This window comes from Neopelma chrysocephalum, unplaced genomic scaffold, assembly GCF_003984885.1.
Source record: "Neopelma chrysocephalum unplaced genomic scaffold, ASM398488v2 Primary Assembly neopelma1_79, whole genome shotgun sequence".
Lineage (NCBI taxonomy): Eukaryota > Metazoa > Chordata > Aves > Passeriformes > Pipridae > Neopelma > Neopelma chrysocephalum.
Genome location: NW_020897740.1, coordinates 3,869,008 through 3,892,952, shown reverse-complemented (window position 1 = coordinate 3,892,952; position 23,945 = coordinate 3,869,008). Strand labels below are relative to the sequence as shown.

General features: G+C 38.0%; 1 protein-coding gene across 2 annotated transcripts in view; it reads left to right on the top strand.

Annotated features, from left to right (window-relative positions):
* Positions 1-321: 321 nt before the first annotated feature.
* The window catches only part of INTU (inturned planar cell polarity protein), a 35,769-nt gene continuing 12,145 nt past the window's right edge, over positions 322-23,945 (top strand). Inside the window, exons 1-7 of one of the 2 annotated variants that reach the window (XM_027690017.1) lie at positions 322-464; positions 2,751-3,337; positions 12,634-12,719; positions 17,893-18,096; positions 22,594-22,712; positions 23,018-23,107; positions 23,487-23,564. In XM_027690017.1, the coding sequence (XP_027545818.1) occupies positions 334-464; positions 2,751-3,337; positions 12,634-12,719; positions 17,893-18,096; positions 22,594-22,712; positions 23,018-23,107; positions 23,487-23,564 (1,295 nt within the window). In that variant the 5' untranslated portion in view covers positions 322-333. Of the gene's footprint in view, positions 465-2,233; positions 2,404-2,750; positions 3,338-12,633; positions 12,720-17,892; positions 18,097-22,593; positions 22,713-23,017; positions 23,108-23,486; positions 23,565-23,945 lie in introns of those variants that run through there. The other variant, XM_027690018.1, reaches the window with a different exon arrangement.

Sequence of the window (23,945 nt, the reverse complement as noted above, 5' to 3'; positions counted from 1 at the left end):
GGGACAGATGTGGGACCTTGACATCAGGCAACTAAATAAACAGTCTGGTCATTTGCGTTCCATATCGACCTACTGAAAGACTTTCCAGGGACCGCTAAGGCAGTTTTTTTGTTTCGAGGAGGCGAACGGGGTAGGTTGGGCATTACTTTCAGGTGGGGCACTGAAGGCACGATTCCCCCCGCTCGAGGCGGGGGCGGTGCTGGTCGTCCCCCCCCCCCCCCGGCCCGGGCCCGTCGCGCCCTCGCGCTTCCCGCCGTCTCCATGGCGCGCGGGAACGCGGCCAATGGGAGGGCGCGGCGCGGGCCACGTGGCCGCCCCGGCGTGAGGGGTGTAATGGCGTCCGGGGGGCCCGGCGGGAGCGGAGTCGCCCAGGCGATGGAGCCGCCGAGGGGAGAAGGCGCCGAGCCTGAGGGCACCGGCAGCGAGAGCGACTCCTGCGGCTCCTCGCTGTCTGCGAGCTCCGAGTAAGGGCGGGGCCGGGAAGGGCGAGCCGCGGGCCCTGGGTGGGGGGCGTTCGTGGGGTTGCGCCGGCTCGGCGCAGCGGTCGGAGTCCCCCGGCGCTGTGGGTGTAGCGGTGATGGTTCTAGTAGCAGAGAACGCTTTGTGCTTTCTGAGACGTCTCTCTGCCGAGCCCTGACGGTAACGCGGCGAGCAGTAGCGTTAGTTCAGCTGCAGGCAGTCCTTGGGATGGGTCCTGTATCCCAGCTGGACACAGCCTGCGAACCAGAGGGGAAGGAGGGACATCGCACGTGTGTTATAAGTGCCACGCTCAGACAGAGCTGAGAAGTGAATGGTTACATGTGCCAGTGGGAAAGTAGCGTGTTTGTGTTTTTATTAGTTCTATTTTAACAGAGTTTAACGTTTTCTGTCATTAAGTCAGAATCCTTCTGGGCAGCCATAGCCAGTTAGAGGGTGGCTTTGCCTATACCAAATCGATGCCTCAGCATGAAGTTGTACTTAGTTGTGGCACAGCCAAAGCTTTGAAAAACTAAAGATGACGATCTTGAGTAAGACTCAGTAGAAGTTGCAAACTCTGACTTACCGATGACCATTGGAATTAGCCAAATCCTCACAGGTCGTGGCTCTTCTTTTAAAATTATCATCTTGGGCACAAAAAATTAATAAATGCAGAGGAAGTGCGTGATGTTTCTTCCTGTCTGCAACATCCATATAGTTCTCACAGTAATTGGGGCTCCAGGAAGAGAGTAATGCCAATGTTTTCTATATTCTTAGTCCAACCAGATCTTTTCTTTGAGCCCTTTAAGGTGCTATGGTGCAATGTCTTTGCATAGGGTTCTCTGTTCAGCTATAATTTGAAGCTGTTTCATTTATCTGTTCTCAAATTAACGCGCTACTTGAATTATTTAATACTAGTACTAAACACAACTCACACTCGTTATTCTGTAAAATTAGTTCTAGTATAAAATGTATTAATGTATGTTAACTTGAAACAATGAATGAGATGAATTCTGATGTAAATTTTCAACCTAGTTTTTCCTTATATGATTTATATGAAACAGGGAGACCTGTTTGTTATCTAATTGGGATGAATGAACTGTCCTTGTCTGTTCCTGGAAGTCTTCCATACAGAATATTTTAGATAATTAAAATGCTAAGTACTCCTATTTATTAATCCTCATCCTGTAGTAACACTTGGTGGTTCACCTTGGGGTTTATTTGGCCTGTTGCCTCTCAGCAACCATTTTTCTGGTTGGTTTTTTTTTTTCCTTCTCAGCCAAAAGAGCATGATTTCCTTCAGTCTCTTTCCCTTTAGAACATGTTTATACACTACTTACTATTTGTCTCTGTGCTGTGGATATGTTCCAATTATTCCATCTTTCTTAAAATGTACTATCCAAAACTGGACATGGTTGACATATTGTTGTTGCCAAATTAGGACAAAAAATTTTTTGTGCTGTGCAGATGGTACTTTTGTTAATACATCCTGGAGCTGCTTTGCCTTTGCTTTGCAGCAGCATGTTGCTTGTGACTTAAAGTGATCCACTCCAGCTGTCAGAACTGTTTCTATAGCAGTGCTGCCTCTTTTTAGTGTGTATTTTTGCATGTGAGCGTGAATGTGCTATTTGGAACTTGACTTTTAAAAAGTATTACCTAGATTTTGTCTTGGGTTGTTTTGGGATTTTTTTTTTGTTAAATTTAAGTGATTTTAAAGTGTTAATCTTGTCTTGCCAAAAGGCTGACAGTGCAATCTGTCTTCCCAGAGCATCACAGAATATCCTTAACTAGAAGGGACCTACAAGAATCATCAAGTTCAGCTTCAGGCTCTGCACAGGACAACCCCAAAAATCACACCGTGATTATATTATAAAGGCAAAGATAATATGAGAGAACAAATAGGATGGCATTTTTTCTCCAAGAGAAAGTCCCATCATGCCCATGAATGTAATTACTACTTAAAACAAGTTTGTGGTTGTATTTTGTTGTTTGTTTTCAGAAAAGGGAATATTGTTTTTTGCAATGGCTGTTTTTCTGTAAGGCACTTGAAGAAACTATTTAAGATCTGGGAGGGATGTCTTTCCTTGCCATTTCCATCATTTGTCTAAGACAAGCACTAATCCTTATGGCAAACTTAAGCAGTTGAACTGTCAGTGTTCAGGAGGCAACTATTTTTTTTCCTTTTTTTATCCCTTGCACACTCTGTCCTCTTCCTACTTAAAACAATCAGATGTCACTTGCATAGCAGTCTTCCTTATCAGAACTGTCACTGATCATTCTTCTTTCTTTCCCAGTGATCTTGAGCCTGAATGGTTGGACGGTGTGCAGAAAAACGGGGAATTATTTTATTTAGAATTGAGTGAAAGTGAAGAAGAAACTTTGTTCCAGAACAGCTGTCCAGAAATGCCAGCAGTGAATCATGTCAGGTTTCGTGAAAATGAAGCTGAAATTATTCAAGAGGAATCACGAAAGGAAAGAAAGTATGAACTGAAGAAATGGACGAAAATATTAAGAAAGAAAAATCTTTTACCAAAGCATTCTGGTAAGAAAGGCAGTGAAAGCTGTAATGTGCACTCCACTGGTCCTACTTCCATATTGAAACACCCGTCCACACAGAAAATGGGTGTCACTGTTCCGCAAAAGTACAAAGATGTGTATGTTTATGTAAATCCCAGAAAACTGTACAGTGCTGGAGAAGAGGAGCAGCAGAGGCTGCTGGAGGCCTTAGTAGGAATTGTCCATCAGTCTTCATGGAGCAGCAGAAGAGTGGAGAAACAAGGCAGGAAGGATAAAGTCATCAGAGGAGTTGGTGAAGAGAAGCTTGTGGTACATGGCTTGGTGCCAGGTAGTTCTGCAGTGAAAACAGGTCAAATCTTGATAGGTAAGTAATCAGAGGAATAATCAACTTCTGCACTCTTCCTTTGAAATGAAGACTTATGGGGTTTTTTGCTTTTTTAGGCAGCTGATTTGAATATTCCTGAGACATAAGCAGTTACATCAGTTCTTGAGGGATAATTTTAAATCAATGTCAAGACATCTGATGCTTTGTTACCTAGTCAGTTTTACTGTATTAGTGGTTTTAAGAACATGTGGCATAACCTATAAGGTGTTAATACAGTAAGGAGACAACTATCCCTTAGTGTACAGGGATTGAGCAGCTTGAACATGGAGCAAGAAATACACCACCACCAGCACCCCCCCTTTAATTTAATGCAGGATTTACTCCCTAGATAAGTGAGACTGGGGAAAGCCCATAGTCTGCCAAATACTGTATTTAGTTTTCCGTCTTTTCCACATCATCTGTCTCAGATGAAAAGCTTTACTATATATCCTCTAAATGGATTTTGTATCATAAAAATTAGGAAAAAATAGCAAGTAAGATATATGTTACACATTTTCTGCGCAGCCTTGTTTGGTTATTTTTTTGTTTAGCGAGTCTAACAGCTGCTTCCTCAGCAGTTGTGATCAGGAGACTCCAAGTCTATAGTGGTGCTGCAGTTTGGGAAGGCAGTGAGCCAGCTTACTCACTCTTCTTTGTGTTGGTTTGGCTCATCAGACACTTCCTTGAGCTGATACAACTAAATAACCTGGCAGGAAACTAGCCCAGAAGAAAAACTGGCTGTGTAGTTTTTTGCGGGTGTAGTATGTTAAACCTGGGTCACAGAAGGTCTGACAAGCACCAAACGTGAATAATTGAGAGGAGTGAACTGCTGGGAGTGAAAGTGAGGGAGCAGAAATACTCCCACTTCCACTTTAATTGAGACCATTAAAAGGACTTGGCACTCACAGGACGCCAACCTTGGAGACAGTAAATGTGAGACAACCAGGCCACATCTGTAAAGGGCGGAAGGTTGTTTAATTACCCTTGAAATTGGTCCCTGATAGAGCAAGAGAGCAAAGATGTGATGTTGGGTTAGAAGATCATGAAAATCTTAATACTATACTAGCACAAATCCCACAAAGTCAGCATGAGTTCTTCTGAAATTCCAGTGTTGTGTGTGTAAAAAGGCAAATCGTGCTTTGACTAGCTGATTCTTCCAGCACGTGTTTTTGGTAGGGATCCTAAAGAATACTCCAGAGGGAAAACTGGATAACTTTCACATTTTGCCAGCAAGAACTGATTAGTCAAGAAGTGGGGGATGTGGATTGAGGGGGAGAAGTGAGTAAGTTTCATCTGTTTAATGGTATTTAATCTAATTAGTGCAAGACTGTATTTATAACCTCTCAGTTAATTTTGAGACACAAATTTGTATATAGCATGTTGGTAAGAGCAGGTGTGAAGTCAAAACAGTGTAGGCAAATACCAGATCCAGGAGATCAAGTGAACCTAAACAGAGATAGTATTTCATCTGCTGCACTTACTGATTCACGGAGCTAGTGAGGACAAAATCTGTGGGGTTTTTGTTTTGTTTCAAATAGAAGAAGTTTACCTTAATCTAAAGAGTCTTGCAGTTCAGTGTGTCCTGGGCTATCACCAACCCTTGCCTTGGTTTTGCACATTGAAAACAAAATAGTTTTAAGAGTACTGGAGTTATTCAGCTCTTAACTGGGAAAATGAGCTGTATTCAGTGCCAACAGTATAAAACGTATAATTTTCATATAAAAATACTTTCAAACTATGTAGCTGTAGCAAAGTTGAGCACTCTGGAATTTTTATGTGGTGTCTAGAAATAGGGATGCTTTGCATAAATTAGATGCTCAGATTTCAGTGCTGTCTGCCTAAAGAATATACAGTAAAAAATTTTTTGTTCTTGTCAAAAACTGTCTGGTTTACTGCATCTGTATTGCACATCAGAGGATGGGATAGCTGTGGTATACACCCAAAGCCTGGTTTTGAAGCAACTGTAGTTCAGTAGATCCTCACAAGAGCTAAAGTTGGACAGAAAGTTCAAAAACATACAGTAGAACTTTGCCTTCCTGTTGTTGTTGATAAAAGTAGGTTTTAGGAATCCTGATCTGAATTGTGGAAACAGTCAGTAAAGAATATTTTTGTGGTCAGGCTAAAATTGAAGAATTAGCACAAAAGTGACCAGCTTCTTGAGCTATCGCAAATGAGGAATATCTGATCAGTACAGCATGGTACCTGCTGGCTGGTGTGGTTATAACTCTGTTCATCAGCATTTACATGTGTAGGCATAGACATTAACCTGTTCTTGTTTTGCTTTTTAGTGTTTTAATGGCCTCCAGTGGTGCAGACCAGTTTTTGTAGTCTTCCGTGAGGCAAATACAAACCATATTTTCCTTTTAAAATACATGCTTTAAAATGACATCCAGTGGTCTTCCTGGTGACCAGTTTGCAGGGCTCATTTTGTCTCACAAAGTGGTTATTGCTTTAACATTTTTAGTAGAAATAGCCGCCTTTTCCATCCTCAATAATCACTTTCCTCAGGTAGCTTCTTTTATTTATTTTGAAATGTGTATCCCTTATAGCTTTGAACACTTAAAACATCTGTTTATTATTTGTGCACTGCACTTTAATTTTTGTTTTCAAGATTGCATATGGAAGTCGTAAGTCTTTTTACTGTACTTTATTAACCGAGTGGAATGCAGACACTGACCATATGAAAGTAAATACAATGGTTTTTCAAGCTTAAAAAGCCCTGCTGCTTCATATCTCTAAAAAGATGGCACTCCATCCATATGTTTTTTATCAGCTTGTTTATCTTTTTTTATTAATATTTAGCAGTTCAGCATCTATCTTAAATTTTCAAAATGGAAAAGCCCTCACTGATTTTTAAACTCTTGCTGTCAATTTCATTTTGGTTAAGATGAAATACAGTTGCTTTTATCTCATGTTTTTAAAGTGTATTTTGTATTTTTGGCAAAACATTTTCTTTGCTTAAGTTAATTTTCAACAATATACAAAGCTTGGTCTGCTATGGAGAAGTTTCTAATTTCGTCTTTGAGTGTATCTTCAAAAAGGAAAAGGTCCCAAAACACTCACTTTTAGATCCAGACAAATAAGGGGTATGATAGGAAATGCTGTTACGATTTGCTTCCCATCCCCCTTCAAGTTGAAATCTGTCCTACTCACAGCAGGGAAAACTTTTTGTAAATGCTGATGAGCACATTTTTACTGTAGTACAAATGAAAAAGTAATTTCAGTCACACTGAAAGTACAGCAAAGCTCTTGTCACTAGCAGAGCGTACTATTGTTACCCTCTTTGAAACTATCTTACTGCTCTCATCACCAAACATCTCAGCATGAATCTTCTCACCTTATCAGTACGTACAATTGTCAAAAAAAAAGTGAAAACTCCTCAGGGACAGCAATTAATTGTGGATGATAGTAAAAATGGACTCTAATTACGTAGCAAAAGCTACAGGCTGCTGTTTCTCTTGAGAAGTCCATATCCTTAGAGTCCTGTTAGGAAAATACGTCCTTGAAAGGACCAAAATACGGTGAGAATTTGAGATTTTTGTGTGGAGTTACATGGTGTATTTCTTGAGAAGACTCTCCAGAGCAGAGACTTTGGGCACGCAAGATGGAAACACAGAGCTTGCGTAAGCCTTGCTGTGTTCTCACTGTGGCGTTTGGGATATGATTTATATTCTTTTAATCTTCTCTTGAAGCATAGCAGCATTGGTTTGGGTAGAAGCAGCCTGCTAACATATAAAACAAGTAATTGATCTGGCTTTCTTCAGTAGGAATGCGTTCCATAGTTTGCCTTTTTTGGAAAGGAATATATGAACTTTTGTACATACTTCCACCAAGTCATTACCAAGAACAGGGGAAACCAAATGCCAGGACTCCGTGACAAAAGTGTCCTCCGTCCTCTCCCACGTGAACAACTTGATTCAGAAAAAAATGTTCATTTTCCATCACAGTATGGAAGTGGTGTTCACTTACCAGTCATTGTCCCTTGGCTTAGTGCATTAAGGGACATACATACAGATACATAAGGGACATGCAAACAGATCTGCTTTTAGAAATGGTTTATAACTAGGGAATGGATAGTTAACAGAAGTAACAGTCCTGTGCCGTGCCTCATGTGGCAAAGAGACAGGCAGTTCTGAAATAAACATTCTAGCAGTGCCGAAGACTTTTCTAAACTTTGTCTTTAAAGAGGCAGGAATAATTTCATCAGCTGTGTTCAAACTGGGTGTTTGAGATCAATACACACTGTTCTGAGCTGCTGCTGACTGGATGGGAGAAGTCTCTTCTCATGAGAAGATGGCAAGACAGAACAAATAAAACAGGAAAGAATTCCTGCCTCACCTCTCTCTTTTCTATCACTCAAGTAAAATTCAGTTCTGCTTAACATTGTGTGGAGAACATTTATGGGTATCTTATAGCTTCTTTGTGGACTGAGAATCATAGAATGGTTTGGGTTGGAAGAGATCTTACTGTTGATATAGTTCTAGCCACACACCAAGTCTCTCAGAGCTCCACCCAACCTGGCCTTGAACACTTGCAGGGGTGAGGCATCCATAACTTCTCTGGACAACCTGTTTCAGTGCCTCATCACCCTCACAGGGAAAAATTTCTTCCTAATACCTGATCTAAATCTGCTCTCTTTCAGAAGGACATATATTTTTTCTAAGAATAAGTTTGTTAACTCAAGGTCTGATATCTTGGAGCTGCCTGAAGAAAATTAATTTCCTCTACTGTAGTTGCCCAGTGTGTCTCTAAAAATGGAACTAAGATTTTTTTCCCTAATGTTTCTGTCTACATCTGTAATTCACCAATATTTAGTCTGGGATAATTCGACTTAACTCTGCAGACTATCAAGTTAGATGAACTTAAACAATTGCAAATGCTATTTAGACTTTTATTTCATTTAACCTAAATTGGTTGAGCATTAAGTGAAATCAGATTAAATTTTAGACATTTGTGCAATTTTTTTTTACATACTTAATGTCTGAAGACCTAAGTCCGTCTCACTTTCTGGAAGTTTTTCACACTGCTAAAGGAGAGGAGACAATTCTCAAATAAAATGTAGATGGGAAGCTTTAACAAAGTTAACTTGCATGTATAAACTCTTTACTGCAATTACTTATCGCACTGGGTATGTCTTGGTCATGTCCTGCTTTAAAGATATTTTGTATTCATAATTTTACGTACTTCTTACTTTGCCTAGTAATGTAATTTATTCTTTTACTTCATAATCACTATTCTTTGAATGTTGTTGTGTTTGGCAAAAAGAAGGAAAAAATGCAAATGCTTGCCCCCACCACCTCCCAGCCCCAATTCTGGAAAGTCCATACTGATGCATAGATTTTGTCAGCTATATATCAAGTTGCTCTTCCTTGATAGTGACATAGTATTTTCAGGCAGAAGGAAGGCAGCCTTACAGGACTGCTTTGGCTGTGTCCTCTGGAAAGCTGTTCCATTTATGGTATGTCATTACATTTTTTACCAATTGAATGGAATAAATATTTATTGCTGCAATGAAAGTTTTACATAAGTGCCTTAGGGATACGATAAATAATACACTATGAGTATGTAACATGTAAATAGTGATGGCTCTTCTTTCAAAATGTCTTTGTGCATTCCACCCTGGGAGGTGTGGTTCCAAAAGTGCTAAGGTGCATATGGCTTCACAAAGTGTGTGCAGCTCCTTTGAATGGCTTTGTGGATCAGATGACTGTTCTCTTTACAACAGAATTCCTAAGGTCTCTAGAAATTACTAAACAAACAGAACACAAAACAACTTTTGTTTAAACAGTACTTCAGTTAAGTAGAAGAGCAGTTTATGCTTTCTTTTGTAGTTGTGAGTGATGATTTTTAATATAGTCTTCTTAATAAAGAACATAGTAATTCTGTTTATAATTCTTGTTATATTAGAGTAGCCTGAATGCTCTGCCTTTCATTACTAATTTTCAAGTCCCAGAACTCTGGCATGGACTTAGTGAATTGCTTTTAAATGCTTTTCTGTCTTCGAATTACTGTTGTGTTGAAGACTTGATAAGATTCACAGTACTGTGCATCAAGAAACACAGAGGTTAGTGAGAGAGCTACTGTTACTGAAAGAGAAAAACCAATTTAACTTATTCCAAGGGGAGATAACTTTTTTATGTGTATAATACAACTTAACCTTTTCTTGGTTTTGCTGTCAGAAAGAGTAGGAATGAATTTTTCTTTAATGTAAATAAGAGTGAGTGGTTGGTTGTTGTCTGGTATATTAAAGAGGAATATTACTTGCATTTTTGGGGAATTCAGTATTTCTTTAGTGCTGGTTAGTTAAGAAGAATGTTCTTTCATTAACTGTGTGTTGCACTGATTTGGAGCAATCAGCCTTGTACTTGGGAAGAATTCCTGTTGCATTTGATGGTACTTAACAAGAAGGCAGAACATAGAAATAATGATAACTGTCAGTATTCTTCTAAACTTTCACATTCTGTGGCCTTTAATAGATTCTCAGGAAGTGGAGAGACCTTAGAGCCACAGGTTGTGCTTTTCCTTAGTACACATGTCGTTATCCCTGTGTCAGTTTGAGCTGAGCAAGTCTTCTCCCTTGAAAATTGAAATACATACTGAACCTTACAGTGGTTCAGTACTTTTATTTCTGCAGTTGCTCACATTTTTGTTGCCAAGTGAAGGCTTAATATATAATTATACTAACATGCACATTTGCTACAAATCCATATCCTTTTTCTAATGTCTTTACACTGCCTGAGTGATGAACACCATATTAATAATCTTGGAGAGGATGTGGAGGTAGTTTAAGGGAATCTTTGTGCAGCTGAAGCAAAATAAGGCTTGGTTTTCAATTTGCTCTTCCAGAGGAGCTCTTCGTATTTTTAGTTCACACATAAGAATGACCTTGAAATCAAGTGACTTTCATTGTTAAGTAAGAAGCTAATTTCTTTATTTCCTTTTCTACAGACAGAAGGTACAACCTAGAAACTAAACAGGTTTTTCACCCGATAGGACAGAAAGCAGAGACAACTGAAAGTGACACCAAAGAAAATCAAGTAGAAAATAAAGGCCTATTTTGTTACTCTGAAGTTGAATATTTGGCTCAGGAAAGGACCTAATGAAGCATCAAATCTTATATCCTAGTGCCACTGGCAGTCACTTCGTATAATTCTTGTCATGAATTTATGTTGCCTCATCTAATCACGACAAATTGTAAGGAGGACTCTATGGGATCACTTACCTACCTTCTAACAAAAGGCCTTTTCTGATGCACGCAAGTGCTGCGTTTGTCTTTTTCATGTTTTATGTTACTTGACTACCTTCTTGAGAATGAATATCCTATTTAATTCCATTATATTTCTGTTACTCCAGTAATATTTGTTGGTTTCTTCCTCTGTGATATAGTCTGTGTTTTATACTGAACAGTGCTTCCAGCATCAGGTGTTGACATTAGAGAAACCATGAAGGACTGTCCTTTTAGTGAGAGCTTTTCTGACTTAGGTTCAACCTAAAATCTCACCTTAAACACTGGACTGATGTTCTAAATTGCCAGCTTAAGTAATCACATCCTTTGGGTTTAGTCTCCCACTACCACAGCTAAAATATCTTTAATATGTATCCTTTTTTTAATGCTGCTTCCTTTTTTTATTTTCTTTATGAAAGTAGATAAATGGTAAAAAACCTTCTATTTTTACTTTGCAATTTCTATTTCTTTTGACAGGTCTATATAGTTTTATCTTTTGATGTTATTTTACTTTTATGTTTTCTAACTTCACAGGTTGGTTTCCTTTTCCACTGGTCTAATATTTTTCTCGCACACTCTGTGCTTAAATATGCATCGTTCTGAGGGGGATGAGGCAGAGGTTATCAACTAATTATCACTGGGTTACTTCTTGAGAATATTTTCCTTCAGAGAGAAATCCCAATTTGGTGTTTGTACTTTAAACTTGAATGTGGATTTTAAGTTTGTAAGCTCTAATTTGGTTCTGTTTGTTTTTGTGATTGTTGCCCTTAATTTTTCAAACCTTTTCCATCTGCAGTTAATGACTTTTTCTTTGGGATCCTGAGTTTTTTCTTCCCCATTCCCAGTGACGGTAAGAGTGTCAGATGTAGAAAACACAAAATGCCATTAGGCAGGAAGAATGGGCAGATAAAAGCACGGAGAGAGCAGAATAAGAAGCCACAGCAGTGGACAAGGAATGGAAAAGAAGGGAAAGGACTAAATTGTGATGTGGCTTGAGAGACGAAGGAGAAATGAGGAAAAATGAATGGTTTTCTGCCAGTTCAGTGAACTAAGCTAAGAGTTACTAATGTGCAAAATAACTGCCAGGAGTGCTTCAAAGAGGGGAGCTCAGGGTGGTGAGATTCTTCCAGAGTTAGGCTCAACCAACACTTGAAATCTTTAGTGTAAGTGATGGCCTAGAACTTGTAAGCTGCTACAGGAAGAGTGAGTTTTGGAGTGCTTTTGGAAACAGTAGTGTTTTTATCAGTGGAAGTAGCACTGGAGAAGGCTTGGCAAGTGAACAGAGATGGTTTCAGAGTAGGGGAAGGGAAATAACCTGCTTGGTGAAATTGTTGTGTTTTCTGGTAAAGGAACACCAGTGATATAAGCCTGGGTGGAAGGAAGAGGCTTGGACAGTTACTATATAGGGGGACCACCAAGATGATCAGGGGAATGAAGCACCTCTCCTATGAGGAAAGGCTGAGAGAATTGGGTTTGTTCAGCCTGGAAAAGAGAAGGCCTTGGGGTGACCTAATTGTGACCTTCCAGTCACAGAAGGGAGCCTACAAGAAAGATGGAGAGAGACTATTTACAAGGGCTTGTAGTGAAAGCACAAGGGGAAATGGATTCAAACTGAAAGACAGTGGATTTAGATTAGATATTAGGAAGACGCACTGGAACAGGTTGCCCAGAGAAGCTGTGGTTGCCCCGTCCCTGGAAGTGTTCAAGGACAGCTTGGACAGACTTTGAGCAACCTGGTCTAGTGGAATGTGTCCCTGCCCTGTGTCCCTGTCATTGCCCATCCAGTGTTGGAACTGGATGGTCTTTAAGGTCCCTTCCAGCCCAAAACATTCCATGCTTCAGTGATTTTTGTAAAATGATACAAGCATGGCAGTAAGGCCTTAAGAGCATTGAGGTGACAGACTAATGTTTCTAAACACAGTAAATGTTGCATGTAGAAACCCTTAAATGTAATAACTATACATTTATGACTGTTTGAATGTCATACTAATTTTTAAAACAAGACACTTTGGCTGTGTATTGTGGTGTGATGCCAACTAACTTCCTCATGTTTTGTCTGTTTCACCTCCAGGAGATGCTTTAATTGCTGTCAATGATGTCGATGTGAATTCTGAAAATATAGAAAGGGTTTTGTCTTGCATTCCAGGTCCTATGCAGGTATAGTAGTTGAACATTTATTCCAAATGTCCACTGTAAATGTTAATGTTGTTTCTAGCCTTTTTTTCCTGAGGAAACAGAACTTAGGGCTGGAGATGTGCAGCACTAGCATGCATGAAGAAAGATATTGATGTCTACCTTAAATATAAATATGTCAATAAAATAGTAGTGGGGTTTTTTTGTCAATTACTGTTCTTAAAATGGTAATAATTGCTCTGGAAATACTTAACTAAAATAATTATGTATTCATTAATATAAACAAGATTTACAAACCACGAGAGAATAAAAACAAGCCTGAATTAACAAGCAGTACTATTAAAAATATTTAAGAGCACTTAAATGGAGAAATTGATACTACTTTAATATTTAAATAGAAAGAAGTCTTGAGGTTTTAAGAGTTTTTAGATTAAATACTTCTAAGATCTTTCAAAACTTAACAGTGGTGAAAATTGAGAGAAGCCAGTAATAAAAGTTGATAGAAAAAAAAATCCAAGAACCTGACCTGATAAATAATGTTTCTTCCCTCCAAACCTACTGCATATATCTTTTCTTCTAGCTGAATAATAATTTTGGAACTATAATGAAGACTTAAATAACTAATAAATAATTACATAGCTACTTCAGAGCTAAATCAGGAGAGTTGTTACTTATCTGGGATGTTAATAGCATAAAATTTAGTATTTTGGGTTATTTTGCGTAAATCCACTTCCTGGTGGACAGGAAGACAAAAGTTGCAACTTACAGATATGAGAAGGAGCAGTTTAAAAATTGTAGTGTCTCTTGGTAGTTTTTCTTGAGGTAGAATATACGAGGTGATGATAATAATAGAAATGTTTTACAGTCCAGAGATAAAAAGTGGAAGTTTTAGATTTTCTTAAACATGCCTCTGTTTGCAACTTATGTAGTGCCTGTGGAACTATATCTGTAACTGCAGTGAGATTGAGTATTGGGTTGTCAGTTCAGGAAGCTTTCCAAGATATTTGACAGTATGAAGCTACCAGAGTTGTGGTCAGGTATTGGCAGAGCTCCATGGGAGAAAAACCTTGTCTTGTCTGTCTTTGACCAAATATGGAGTTGCTGTAACTGCTATTAAATACAGAATGATTAAAAAAGCAGAGATTATATAGTTTATGTAATAGTATCCTTGCTAGATTAGAGTATATGTATTACTTATTGGTAAAATACAGTGCAGCCCTTTATAGAGGAGTTACTTTTAATGCAGTGTTAATGTTTAAATTGTCAGTAAATCTGTCAAGTAGACAGCAATTATTTGAAATGTGTAACAGTTTGGCATGTTGGCTTTCCAAACCCTTTTATTAAAGTGCAATTATTCCTTTTTTACTGTGCAGTTTGAGTCAAGCCAGTAGAATGATTGCTGGAATAGACCAGAGGATATTTAATTACAGAGTTCTGGAGTTTTTTTGCAGTGTAGAACACTGGGTTCATGCTGCTAAAGAAACAGAGGGTTGTTGTATCTGAGATTTTGTAATACATGCAGAATTGTTAATGTATTCTCATTCATCTTACATTGCAAAATATCAAATAAGAAGCAGTTTCAAGCCTTTTTACTTAAATACAAGTTATTTCCATAAGAGAAGTCCCTGCTTTTCTGAATTCAATGTTAAAAATTGCTGGAATTAATTTAAAAACTTAACTCTATATTTTCTCAGTTTCAGCCTGTGACATAACATAACTCATTATTATATTTCCAGAATTTTGTTTTCTTTGCCTCAGTTTAGGCAACTAGATCTAGGCATTTAAGGACTAGTTTAGTGAATTTATTGAGCAATAGAAGTCCAAATGCTACATCAGTTCTTCTTTTTCTCCCTTTCTGTAGTCAAAATAGCTGCTGCTTCCTTGCACCAGAAGACAAAATAGGAAGGGCAAGTTATGCTAGAAGAATATACTCTTCCTTACTGTGATATTCAGAAGTTGCAGAACCATTTTACCCAAAACTTTCTAAAAATATTCAGCCTGAGGCAGACATTCAGAATCAAAAATTCCAGCCTGAAATTTTGAGTTACAGTTGTGCAAACGGTAAGCACATGGAAAACAGAGCCTTAAAACAGGAAATGGCAGGCAGTTTTTAAAATGCGGGCCATGCCACCAGCTCTGTCTGTAATAAAATCCATATTCTCAGCCATACACTTTCCTGCAGATGAACACAAATCATGCCTTTCTGTGGCAGATGAATGGAATAACAGCTACATTTTCTCTTTCTATACTTATATACAAATATATAAGAGTATTAAGAAACAAATTACAGAGTGACCTTCCGGTCATTATTTTCCAGCTTCCAGCAGTTAATAGTTAGGGTCACTTACAGGTTTGCACATTCTCCTTTGTTAATCTAGTTCTTAAAATTCCTTTGACCTCCACAGCATCTGGTAGCAGTGACTTATGTACCTGATTTGTATTATGTCCATTAACATTGGCTTTCAAATTGCCATCTAATTAAGTGCATTTTATACCCCCATGTTTCTGTGTTATGAGACAAAGGTTCATGTCTTACTCTTCATATCATTGCGTGGCTTAGGAGAATTCTGTCATGTTCCACTTTGGTCACATATTTTCTAAGCAGAAAATTCCCATCCGTGTCCCTCACAGTGTTCTGTTCCTGCCACCTTCATCAGTTCCTTTTTGCCATTTGATTAAATTCTTTTTGAGAACTGTTCTAAGCATTGAGAATGTGGGCATGATATATAGAGTGGAATACTAATGTTTTCTGTGCTTTTCCCATTCTTTCTGTCATTTCCTTTTCTGTTTTTCTGCTGTGCATTGATCTGATTGTCTTTAGGAGAAATGGAATCAAAGCTGTGGAAGGTTTCATAGTCAGTACTTGTAAAAGGGAACTTCAGTAGTCATACTTAATCAGGTCCTGTGCACTGGTCAAAATGAAGATTCATTTTTCCTCTGCAAAAAAAAAGAATAGGTTTTAGGGTATGTAAAAATACAATCTCTTGTTCCTTTTCTATTACAGTGATGTGGGAGGCAGCATGGATGCCTCCAGGAGGAGGGACAGTTAAAGTTGTGTTCGGCCCAGTTTGTTTTGAGCTCTTCCCTGGAGGACCATATGGTGGTGTCTTTACAACAAGACAGACTGAGTTTATTTTTTTAAAAACTGAGAGGCTAAAAGACTGCAGCAAGAATTATATCTGTGCATCGTTAATGTAGAGACTGTAGCCTAAGTGTCATGTATAAGTGTCCACAGACAAGATGTAATAGAAGTTAAGAGAAATGACTATTGAGCCTTGAGGAAATCCACAAAAAGTTAAGTGGGATATGAGGAAAATGCTCTGAAATATATGCAGATGGCATGAGAAAGAAAGAGAACTGAGTCACAAAATGCTGGAGAAGAAAACATACTCCTCTGCAACTGTGAACTGTCAAGTTACTGGGTCTTAAAAAGCAGCTGCTTCTTAGCTGGATGTTTCTGCTCCTTGAGCCCTGTTATGTGCTGTGTAAGGAATCAAAACTGAAATGATGAGGAGAGGGTGAGGGATGAGTGAGTGTAAGAAAAGACGGGTAGCACAGGGCAGGAGGGCAGGATGGAGGGCAGTGCTGTTCCAGGGAACAGGAAGAGAAAAGAGAAAAAAGCTGATAGCAGCCAAAATAGGAGAGGAAAAGAGTCATGAGAAGTGGAGTGGAATGGGAAGGTGACAGCCAGTGACATAAATGTTGTAGCTGTAAGAGTTGATGATGGCACTTCTCTCCAAGCCAGTTTGACGGGCCCTGGGTGTTTTAAAGCATCCTTTTTTCTTGCTGGCACTCCTCTCTTGAAGTATGTGCATACATATACAAAATTATAAAAATGAGAATGATCTCCATTCAAATGTATAAATTACCCCTGCCTGGGCTTCTCAGTTTTATTGCAACTGGGACAATATAAACTTTTTTGTTGCATCAGTCCTTAGGCTAAGCTGTCACTGGCTTAACAGAGAAGCAGGATTTGGTGTGATGTGTTATGTTCAGAACTTCCCAGTCAATAGGCATGTTATGGTTATTTTAAGGTAGACAAACCATCTTGAGTAAAACATATGAAAGGGGGAACTGAGAGCATGCCTGCTTAGTCCAAATATGTCTTCAGTCACTTTAAACACTGATAAAAACTTGAGGTATCATCCGAGAAAATAAATCAAGTTTTTCTCCTTGGAAATGACAATTTTATGCTCAGTCAAGAGCTAAATGTTTCTCACATCTCCTTCTTTCATACTTAGGATATCAGCATTCGTTCACAAAAAAATTTAAAAATTACTCTCTCATCACCGCCAGAACAACTAGCAAACATAATTTTTGTAAGGCAGTGATAATAAAAGGTATGAAAAATATAAAGCAAATTATGAAACATATTTCAGCATAGTTTGGATTATGTGTTGCTTGTTAGTCAGGAAATATGCGTTTCTTCTAAAATTCCTGGTTTTTACTTTATTTGGGAAATAAAGACAGAAAACATAATTCTTTGGCAAAGTAAGCTTGATCATTTAAACTTTTGTTACTTAAGAGAGGATGCTCTGTGCTTTGATCTTTTTTTTTCTTCTAAAGACAGCACAGCAAAGTATGTAAACAATTTTTATGCTTGGTAGTTGTATGAATTGTTAAATACAGCAACAAAACTCTTATATGCTGATTTTACAGTTAAAAAAAGTTAACATGGTGAAAACGAAAGATAAAAAGAATTGCTACTCTTACAATTTAGCACTTTTTCAGTCTAATGTAAATTTAAACTGACTTTCCTGTGCACTCAAAATGGCAAAGAAGTGCTCCAGAAAGAGCCTTGAGGATATATACTTAGGAAAGTGCTGACATTTCAAAAGAAGTCAAATATTGTGTGTTTTTCAAAGTCAGGGTAGTATAGGTTTTGTGTTCAAAGTAAGTATATTTTTCCATTCTCAAGACCATAAGAATTAAGCATGAAAACACAGCAAACCACATGCTTACTCACATGGTTCACAGAGCATGTAATAGCTGGCTTTGTCCTTTGTAATAGATGGTTATATAATGCTAAATGTATAATTGGTTTTCTTGAAACAGCCGCAACTTTTGTGTGCTTACATGTCAGCAAAGCTGAGAAAACTTAATCTCTTAAAGGGCTCAAACTGCATCTCTTTCATCTGATGTTGGGACATAATTGTAAGTACAGTCTCGTTTTCACAATAATTAATTATCTTAATAGGTTAAACTCACATTTGAAACCTCAGTATTTGAGCCTGAAGTAACTTCTCAGCAAATGAACAAACAGGCGCAGTCAAGTATGAACAATCTGGTTCGGCTCCTGTGGGGAGAAGACAGTACGGACCTTCAGCAGGCTGTTCAGGACGTGCCTCATATTGTCATGTTCCTCACACTGAAACTGGACTCTGAAACATCCAAGGATGAGGTATGTGGCTGACTGAATAAATCTGAAGTGAAATAACAGTTGACAACAGCAACTGCTGTGACATTTGATGTTAAATAAATAAATGAATAAATAAATAATCTTGCTAAATGTTTCGAGTAGTGAGTCATCTGCAAAATGTCCCTTCTGGCAGAAATAAGGCCTGAAATTCCAGAGGGATAAAAAATAGCATCAGTGCTGACAAACTCGGAGTTAGTTCAGGTCAGCACATGAGGAGAGGCCAGAGGTGTAACTGCAAAGCCGAGGTACATTCACCAGTGCGGTGTTGTCTCTCGTGTTGTGTGTCAGATGCTGGACGGGGTGTTTCCAACGCCTCTCCAGCTTGGAACTATGGAATCTGCCGAGCCAAAAGAATTTCCCCCAGCAGGAGATGTTGGCAGTCCACATTCATAATCTGTCTGGCTCCTGTTTTGAAATGCTAATGTGCCTTTTCTTAGAGGACTCTGGCCTGTCTGCTGTTTGCAATCAGCCGCTGATTCTTGCTTGTGGCAGCGTTTTAGAGCTACCGAAGTACTTTCCCTTTGTCCTGTAAAGCTTCCTTTCACATCTCTTTCCTTTCTGTGTTCGGAAAAATTTTGCCAGTGTAGATAGATGTAAGCCATTGTAAGTTTGTGTAGATGTTGTCCAGGATGTAGCCATAGCTACAGATACTCCTCTTAATACCGGGACACAGAGCGTTTTGGGGGCGGGGGGGAGGGCTGAGTTTGGCCTCTTGCCTAATCTAAAAATGACAAATGGACAAAGTAGACTTTTAGGGACAAATATTTGGAAAAAGACTCTTCTCCCCTTGTGTGAATTCTCAAATTCAGCATTGTGCCCCAGTGATCTTATATTATCTGTGATGAGGAGACATCAAATGAAGCACAAGTTTTACCAGTCCTCAGGGACTGGGATGGCAGGACAGTGATGGAGTGGGGAGCAGAAAAAAGACATTTTGCTTTCTCTCCCCTGGAATTTATCCTTGGATTCACTCAGTGCTCCATCCCTTCTCTGAAATATCTTTATTTCCTTTATACTATTTTTCAACTGGTACAAGTCTATGTTGTTCTGTTAGTGATGTGTGATAGAGAAGAAATGTTACAGCTACACATAATGGAGTTTAATTTTATTTTCTAGAGACAGGGCTGGGAAGAGAACCCTAGAAAATTACATGATATCATAATATCACGTAATAAATCTTGTGAAGTTTGCAGAGTCAAGTGGATGACAGCTCAGAAATTACAAATTTGTATCTGCTTGTGCAATTTTAATTCAGCCCTTCTGTATGTTTACAGCATGACATTGTCTTAAGTATTATATCTTTTTTCTGAAAGATTCCTGTCTTGTGCAGAGGACAGGATGGACAGATAAGTGGATGTAATTAAAACTTACTAGCCAACCATAAATCCAGTAGCTCATAACTCTGGAGTACTTGATTTACAAGATAAATCATGCTCTTAACATAGTAATTTTAAGGTAATGTGTGTTCTACTGCTTGTTAAGCAAGATACTACACTTTAACCTTTGGTTTGCAGTTCTTCCCAATCTCGTGTAAGAGATTACAATTTTTTCATGGGAGATGCCTTCAGTGGAAATTTGTTTATACAAGTGTCTTATCAGTATTACTCTTTTTTTTCCTAGTGTTGCAATTAGGCAGTGCCATTCCAGGCTCTTTTTCCCACACAGAGACTGCTTCCATTAAAACGTACAATATCACAGTGCCTTTCTTCTTTAGTATTTTCTTACAATAAAAATTAAAAGAGCTCGTTTAACTGTAAATTAAATAAACTTAAGATTCTTTATCGAAGTTCACTTGCATATTTCAAATTGTTCTCTTTTTCTTCAGTTCTGAGTTTTCAGTAGTCCAAGATTGCTATGTTATGTGGAGAGAACACCTGTGGATGGTTGTTGTAGACTTAAAGACCAGTATTTTCTTGATCCTCTAAACTTTATGAAATATTAAAAGAAATAATGTCAGGATCACTGGCTCCTCTGTTGGTAGGGAAATAGACATGCAAATGCCTAATTGCAATTCTTACACTGCAGTGTAGATCGAGTACTGCTTTCTTGTCCCATTATTTCTTTAAGCTCTCCCAAGAAACAGGATTAATCCTGATCATTGAGCAGAGCTAAAAGAGGAATTGTAATGCACATGTTGTCCCTTCACACCGTGAAATAATTGTTTCCTGAGAAGTTTTGGCAGTTAGGCAGCCCCAAATAGTCTAATGTTGAGGAATGCTTTGCTGGTATAATCGAGCTCTTTACAACATTTCCTTACCAAAAAAATGCTGCCTTCTTCAAGGCATTTGTCTTTTTACTGAACATTAAGCAACTTATAGCCTGTAGATGTACTTTCCCAAATTTAGTTTATACAGTACTTTAAATTAGCACTGAAGTTACGATACACCTATGCCATACTGCACAATAAAAATATAATGATCCTTTACTAAACTGCTTCACCCATATCCAAAGGAGGCACGGTATGCAGGCCACATCCATGTAAACTATGGCAACTGGAACTAGTAACTAATTCTTCCACTTGTGAGCTTTTGGCACCTAAAAATAGAATTAATGAGCTTTAAGACTTGTAAGCTCTGTCTATTCAGCTATCAAAGAAAGTAGTATTGGAAATCATTTGGGATGTGTGTATGCTTGTGGGGGGTGTCACAGATGGCAACAGTTTTGGTAAGATTGATCCTGTCCTTTTTAGATTTTAGTTTAAGGTAAGTATTACAGTTATACATTATTCGTACCAGTGTGCAACTATAACATCTTTGTGTTTGACCTGATTTTTGGTGATACCAGGTCTAAAAAGGAATAATTGTTCATATTCCTCCTACACAATAGTGTTACTAGAAGCCATTAGTTCAGTGTCTGACCAGGTCTGGATTTTTGGGTTCAGGGAGGGTTTACACTTTCTAAGGAATGAGCTGCTTGTCATTTATTAGTTCCACTGTGTTTGGCCTGTGACCTTTGGGCTCACTTTTGAGACAGCTGACCTGGTATGGTGGCATGTGCTGAACCTTGCTAAATCACTATATACAGATTGATACTGCTCTGCCCTTTTGTTACAGTTGGCTTTTCTTTCCCTGGGAAAGTGTACAGATAATTCACAAATTAATTCTGTGTAAAGGCCCTGGTTCATAGTCAGGGATGGAAAAAGGCTCTTTCTAGCCCTCTGCACTGCTGTAATTAGAAAACAGCAGGGTTTCTCCAGTTGAGGGATTGATTCCAGAAAAAAAGATCCTTGTCACTAATGCGTATTTGTAAATAGAGCTAATTAAATTGGATAAGAATGAAGAGTTTTCCAGGTCCTTTTGTAATGAAACTTCTTTTAGTCTTGATGAGGAAAATTTTCTAATGGCACTGGATGAACGTACTTAGTGACATAAATAGGAAACTTAATCATGCTTATGTTTCTTTTGTTCATGTAAAAAGATAATTTACTATACTCTTTGCAGTGGATATGCCTAATATTACATGCATTATTTTTGGTCCATCATGATTTGGCAGAAAGCAATAAATTGCGAGGAATCATGTTTGCCTATTGCTGTATTTTTATAGTTGCTGAAATAATACAAAATTTTCAAAAGTGCTTGCATAAAAAATTATGTAAAAAAACTGGTTAGAAAAAGAAAAATAATTGTCACAAATATTTATCTGAGCTTCAAGATGACTTATTTCACTGAGCATCAAGATGACCTGTTTAAGAATATGCTGACACAGGTGGTCAGAGGTTTCATGAGAAATGTTAATGGTGTATGTTATTTGAGTATATATCTCAGTTATATTTTATGCTGTACAGGTAAAGCAGTTAGGTAGGATTATATAGAGAGACTGGAGTTTTCATATTCTTACTGTGAGTTTTGAAGAGCTGTATGTTTGATGATGATTGAAATCAGAATTTAAACACAGAAAGAACCATACAAATAGTAGAATCATAGAAGGCTAGAATGGCTTGAATTGGAAGGGACCTTAAAGATCATCTTGTTTCAGCTGCTTGCCATGGCCAGGGACACCTTCCACTAGACCAGGTTGCTCCAAGCCTGTCCAACCTGTCCTTAAACACTCCTAGGGATGGGGCATCCACAGCTTCTCTGGGCAACCTGTTCCAGTGCATCACCACCCTGACAATAAAGAATTTCTTCCTATCTCTTGGAATCAGACTGGTAACAGTGTACTTAAAGCTTTAAAATGCAGTGGCCATACTGCTTGTCATTTTATGTTTCTGCATGTAATAATGATTCTAAGTAAGTTGTGCTTTTCTATAAAATAGAAATTTAAAACTGTCAGAAACATTCATGTGCATTTTAGAACTTTCCAGTATGCCCATCCAGCTCACTGCTTGTTTCACTACCACATGAAACTATATGAGAAAAGCTTTCATGTTTAAAAAAAACCCTGTTACCACACAAAAAAAATTATCTTGTTTTCTGTGGGAATTTTTTTTGGGGGGGATTGGTTTTACTTTGCTTAACTAACAGCTAACTTTCTTCACAGCAAGAAATTCTTTATCAGTACCCCATATCTGAAGCATCCCAAAAACTGAAAAGTGTGAGAGGAATATTTCTCACACTGTCTGACATACTGGAAAATGTTACTGGTACCGAGATTATCAGGTAAAAGTATTTGAAATTTAATGTATTGTTATTTCTATTACTTTATACATACATGTACAGCAAATATGGGTTATGTATCAAGTTATAGACAAAACCAGAGTGACTCAACCTGTTTAGGCAGTAACATTTTAACTAGAACAACATGCCTCAAGTAGGAGTGCTCAGCCTGCAGGTACCTTGGTACGGGGGAATTTCCTTGTAGTGGGTAGCAGTGACTAGTAGGATTTTCACTTCAGTGAAATTGTTTTTAACTCTTTTATAACTTCATACTGTTAACAGAAATATTTCTGGTTTAATTTTTCTAGTTCTTCCCTTTTCTTATGTGAAAAACTGGTTCAAGTTGTTTACTGGAAAGAATCTGACAAGTTGCTCATAATTGGCCTTCCTGAAGAGAAGTGAGTTTCAGAGGAAAGGTTTTGTTTTCCTTTAAATTTTGTGTCCTCAAATTGTACTCTTCTAACAAAAAAGTAAGAAAGGGTTTACAATGTACTCTTTTTAGTAAAACTAGTCTTTATACCTGTGATTCTTATTTTTTGATTGACTTTATTCTCATCTTTTATATATCCATTGTTGCAGTTACTTTTTCATTTGCTCTGAAGGAGTAAGATCTCAGAAATACACGTAGGTTAGAAAACAGTAATATTTTATAGGATTTGGTAAATTCAAGTACTTCGGAGAGACTGCTGAATAACATCAGTAATATTACACACTTATGTGTTCTAGGAGGACTACTTATTCATAGTAAAGCTGTACGTTTTAATTTTTATTTTTTAGTGTGCCACTTTCTCAGCTGAGGAACATGATTGAAGATGTTGTCAGGACCTTGACATTTATGTACGGTTCTTTGGACAGGTGGGTTCTTTCAAAATTTCAGTCACATATTTCTCATTGGTGCTCACTGAAAAAGACGAATAGTAGCATTAATTTTAATGTCTATGTGGAATTTCTTTGCCTGTGCCTTTACACTTGCATAAAAAACAGAATTATGTTCTTCTTGCCTTTTGCTTTCAGTCTGAACACTAATAAGACACTTTTTAAACAGTCTTTGTCAATTCAGGAAGTTTTGTCCTTGATTAGGTTAAATCATTCATATAATCTAAGTCCCTGTGGATGTCAACAGCACTCTGCAAATGTTATCCTTTATGTTCAAGCACTGACTGTAAAATATACATATGAATCAGTATTATATTTTTAATAAAATAAACACTCTGGACTTGCAGTGACTGTCTCTCT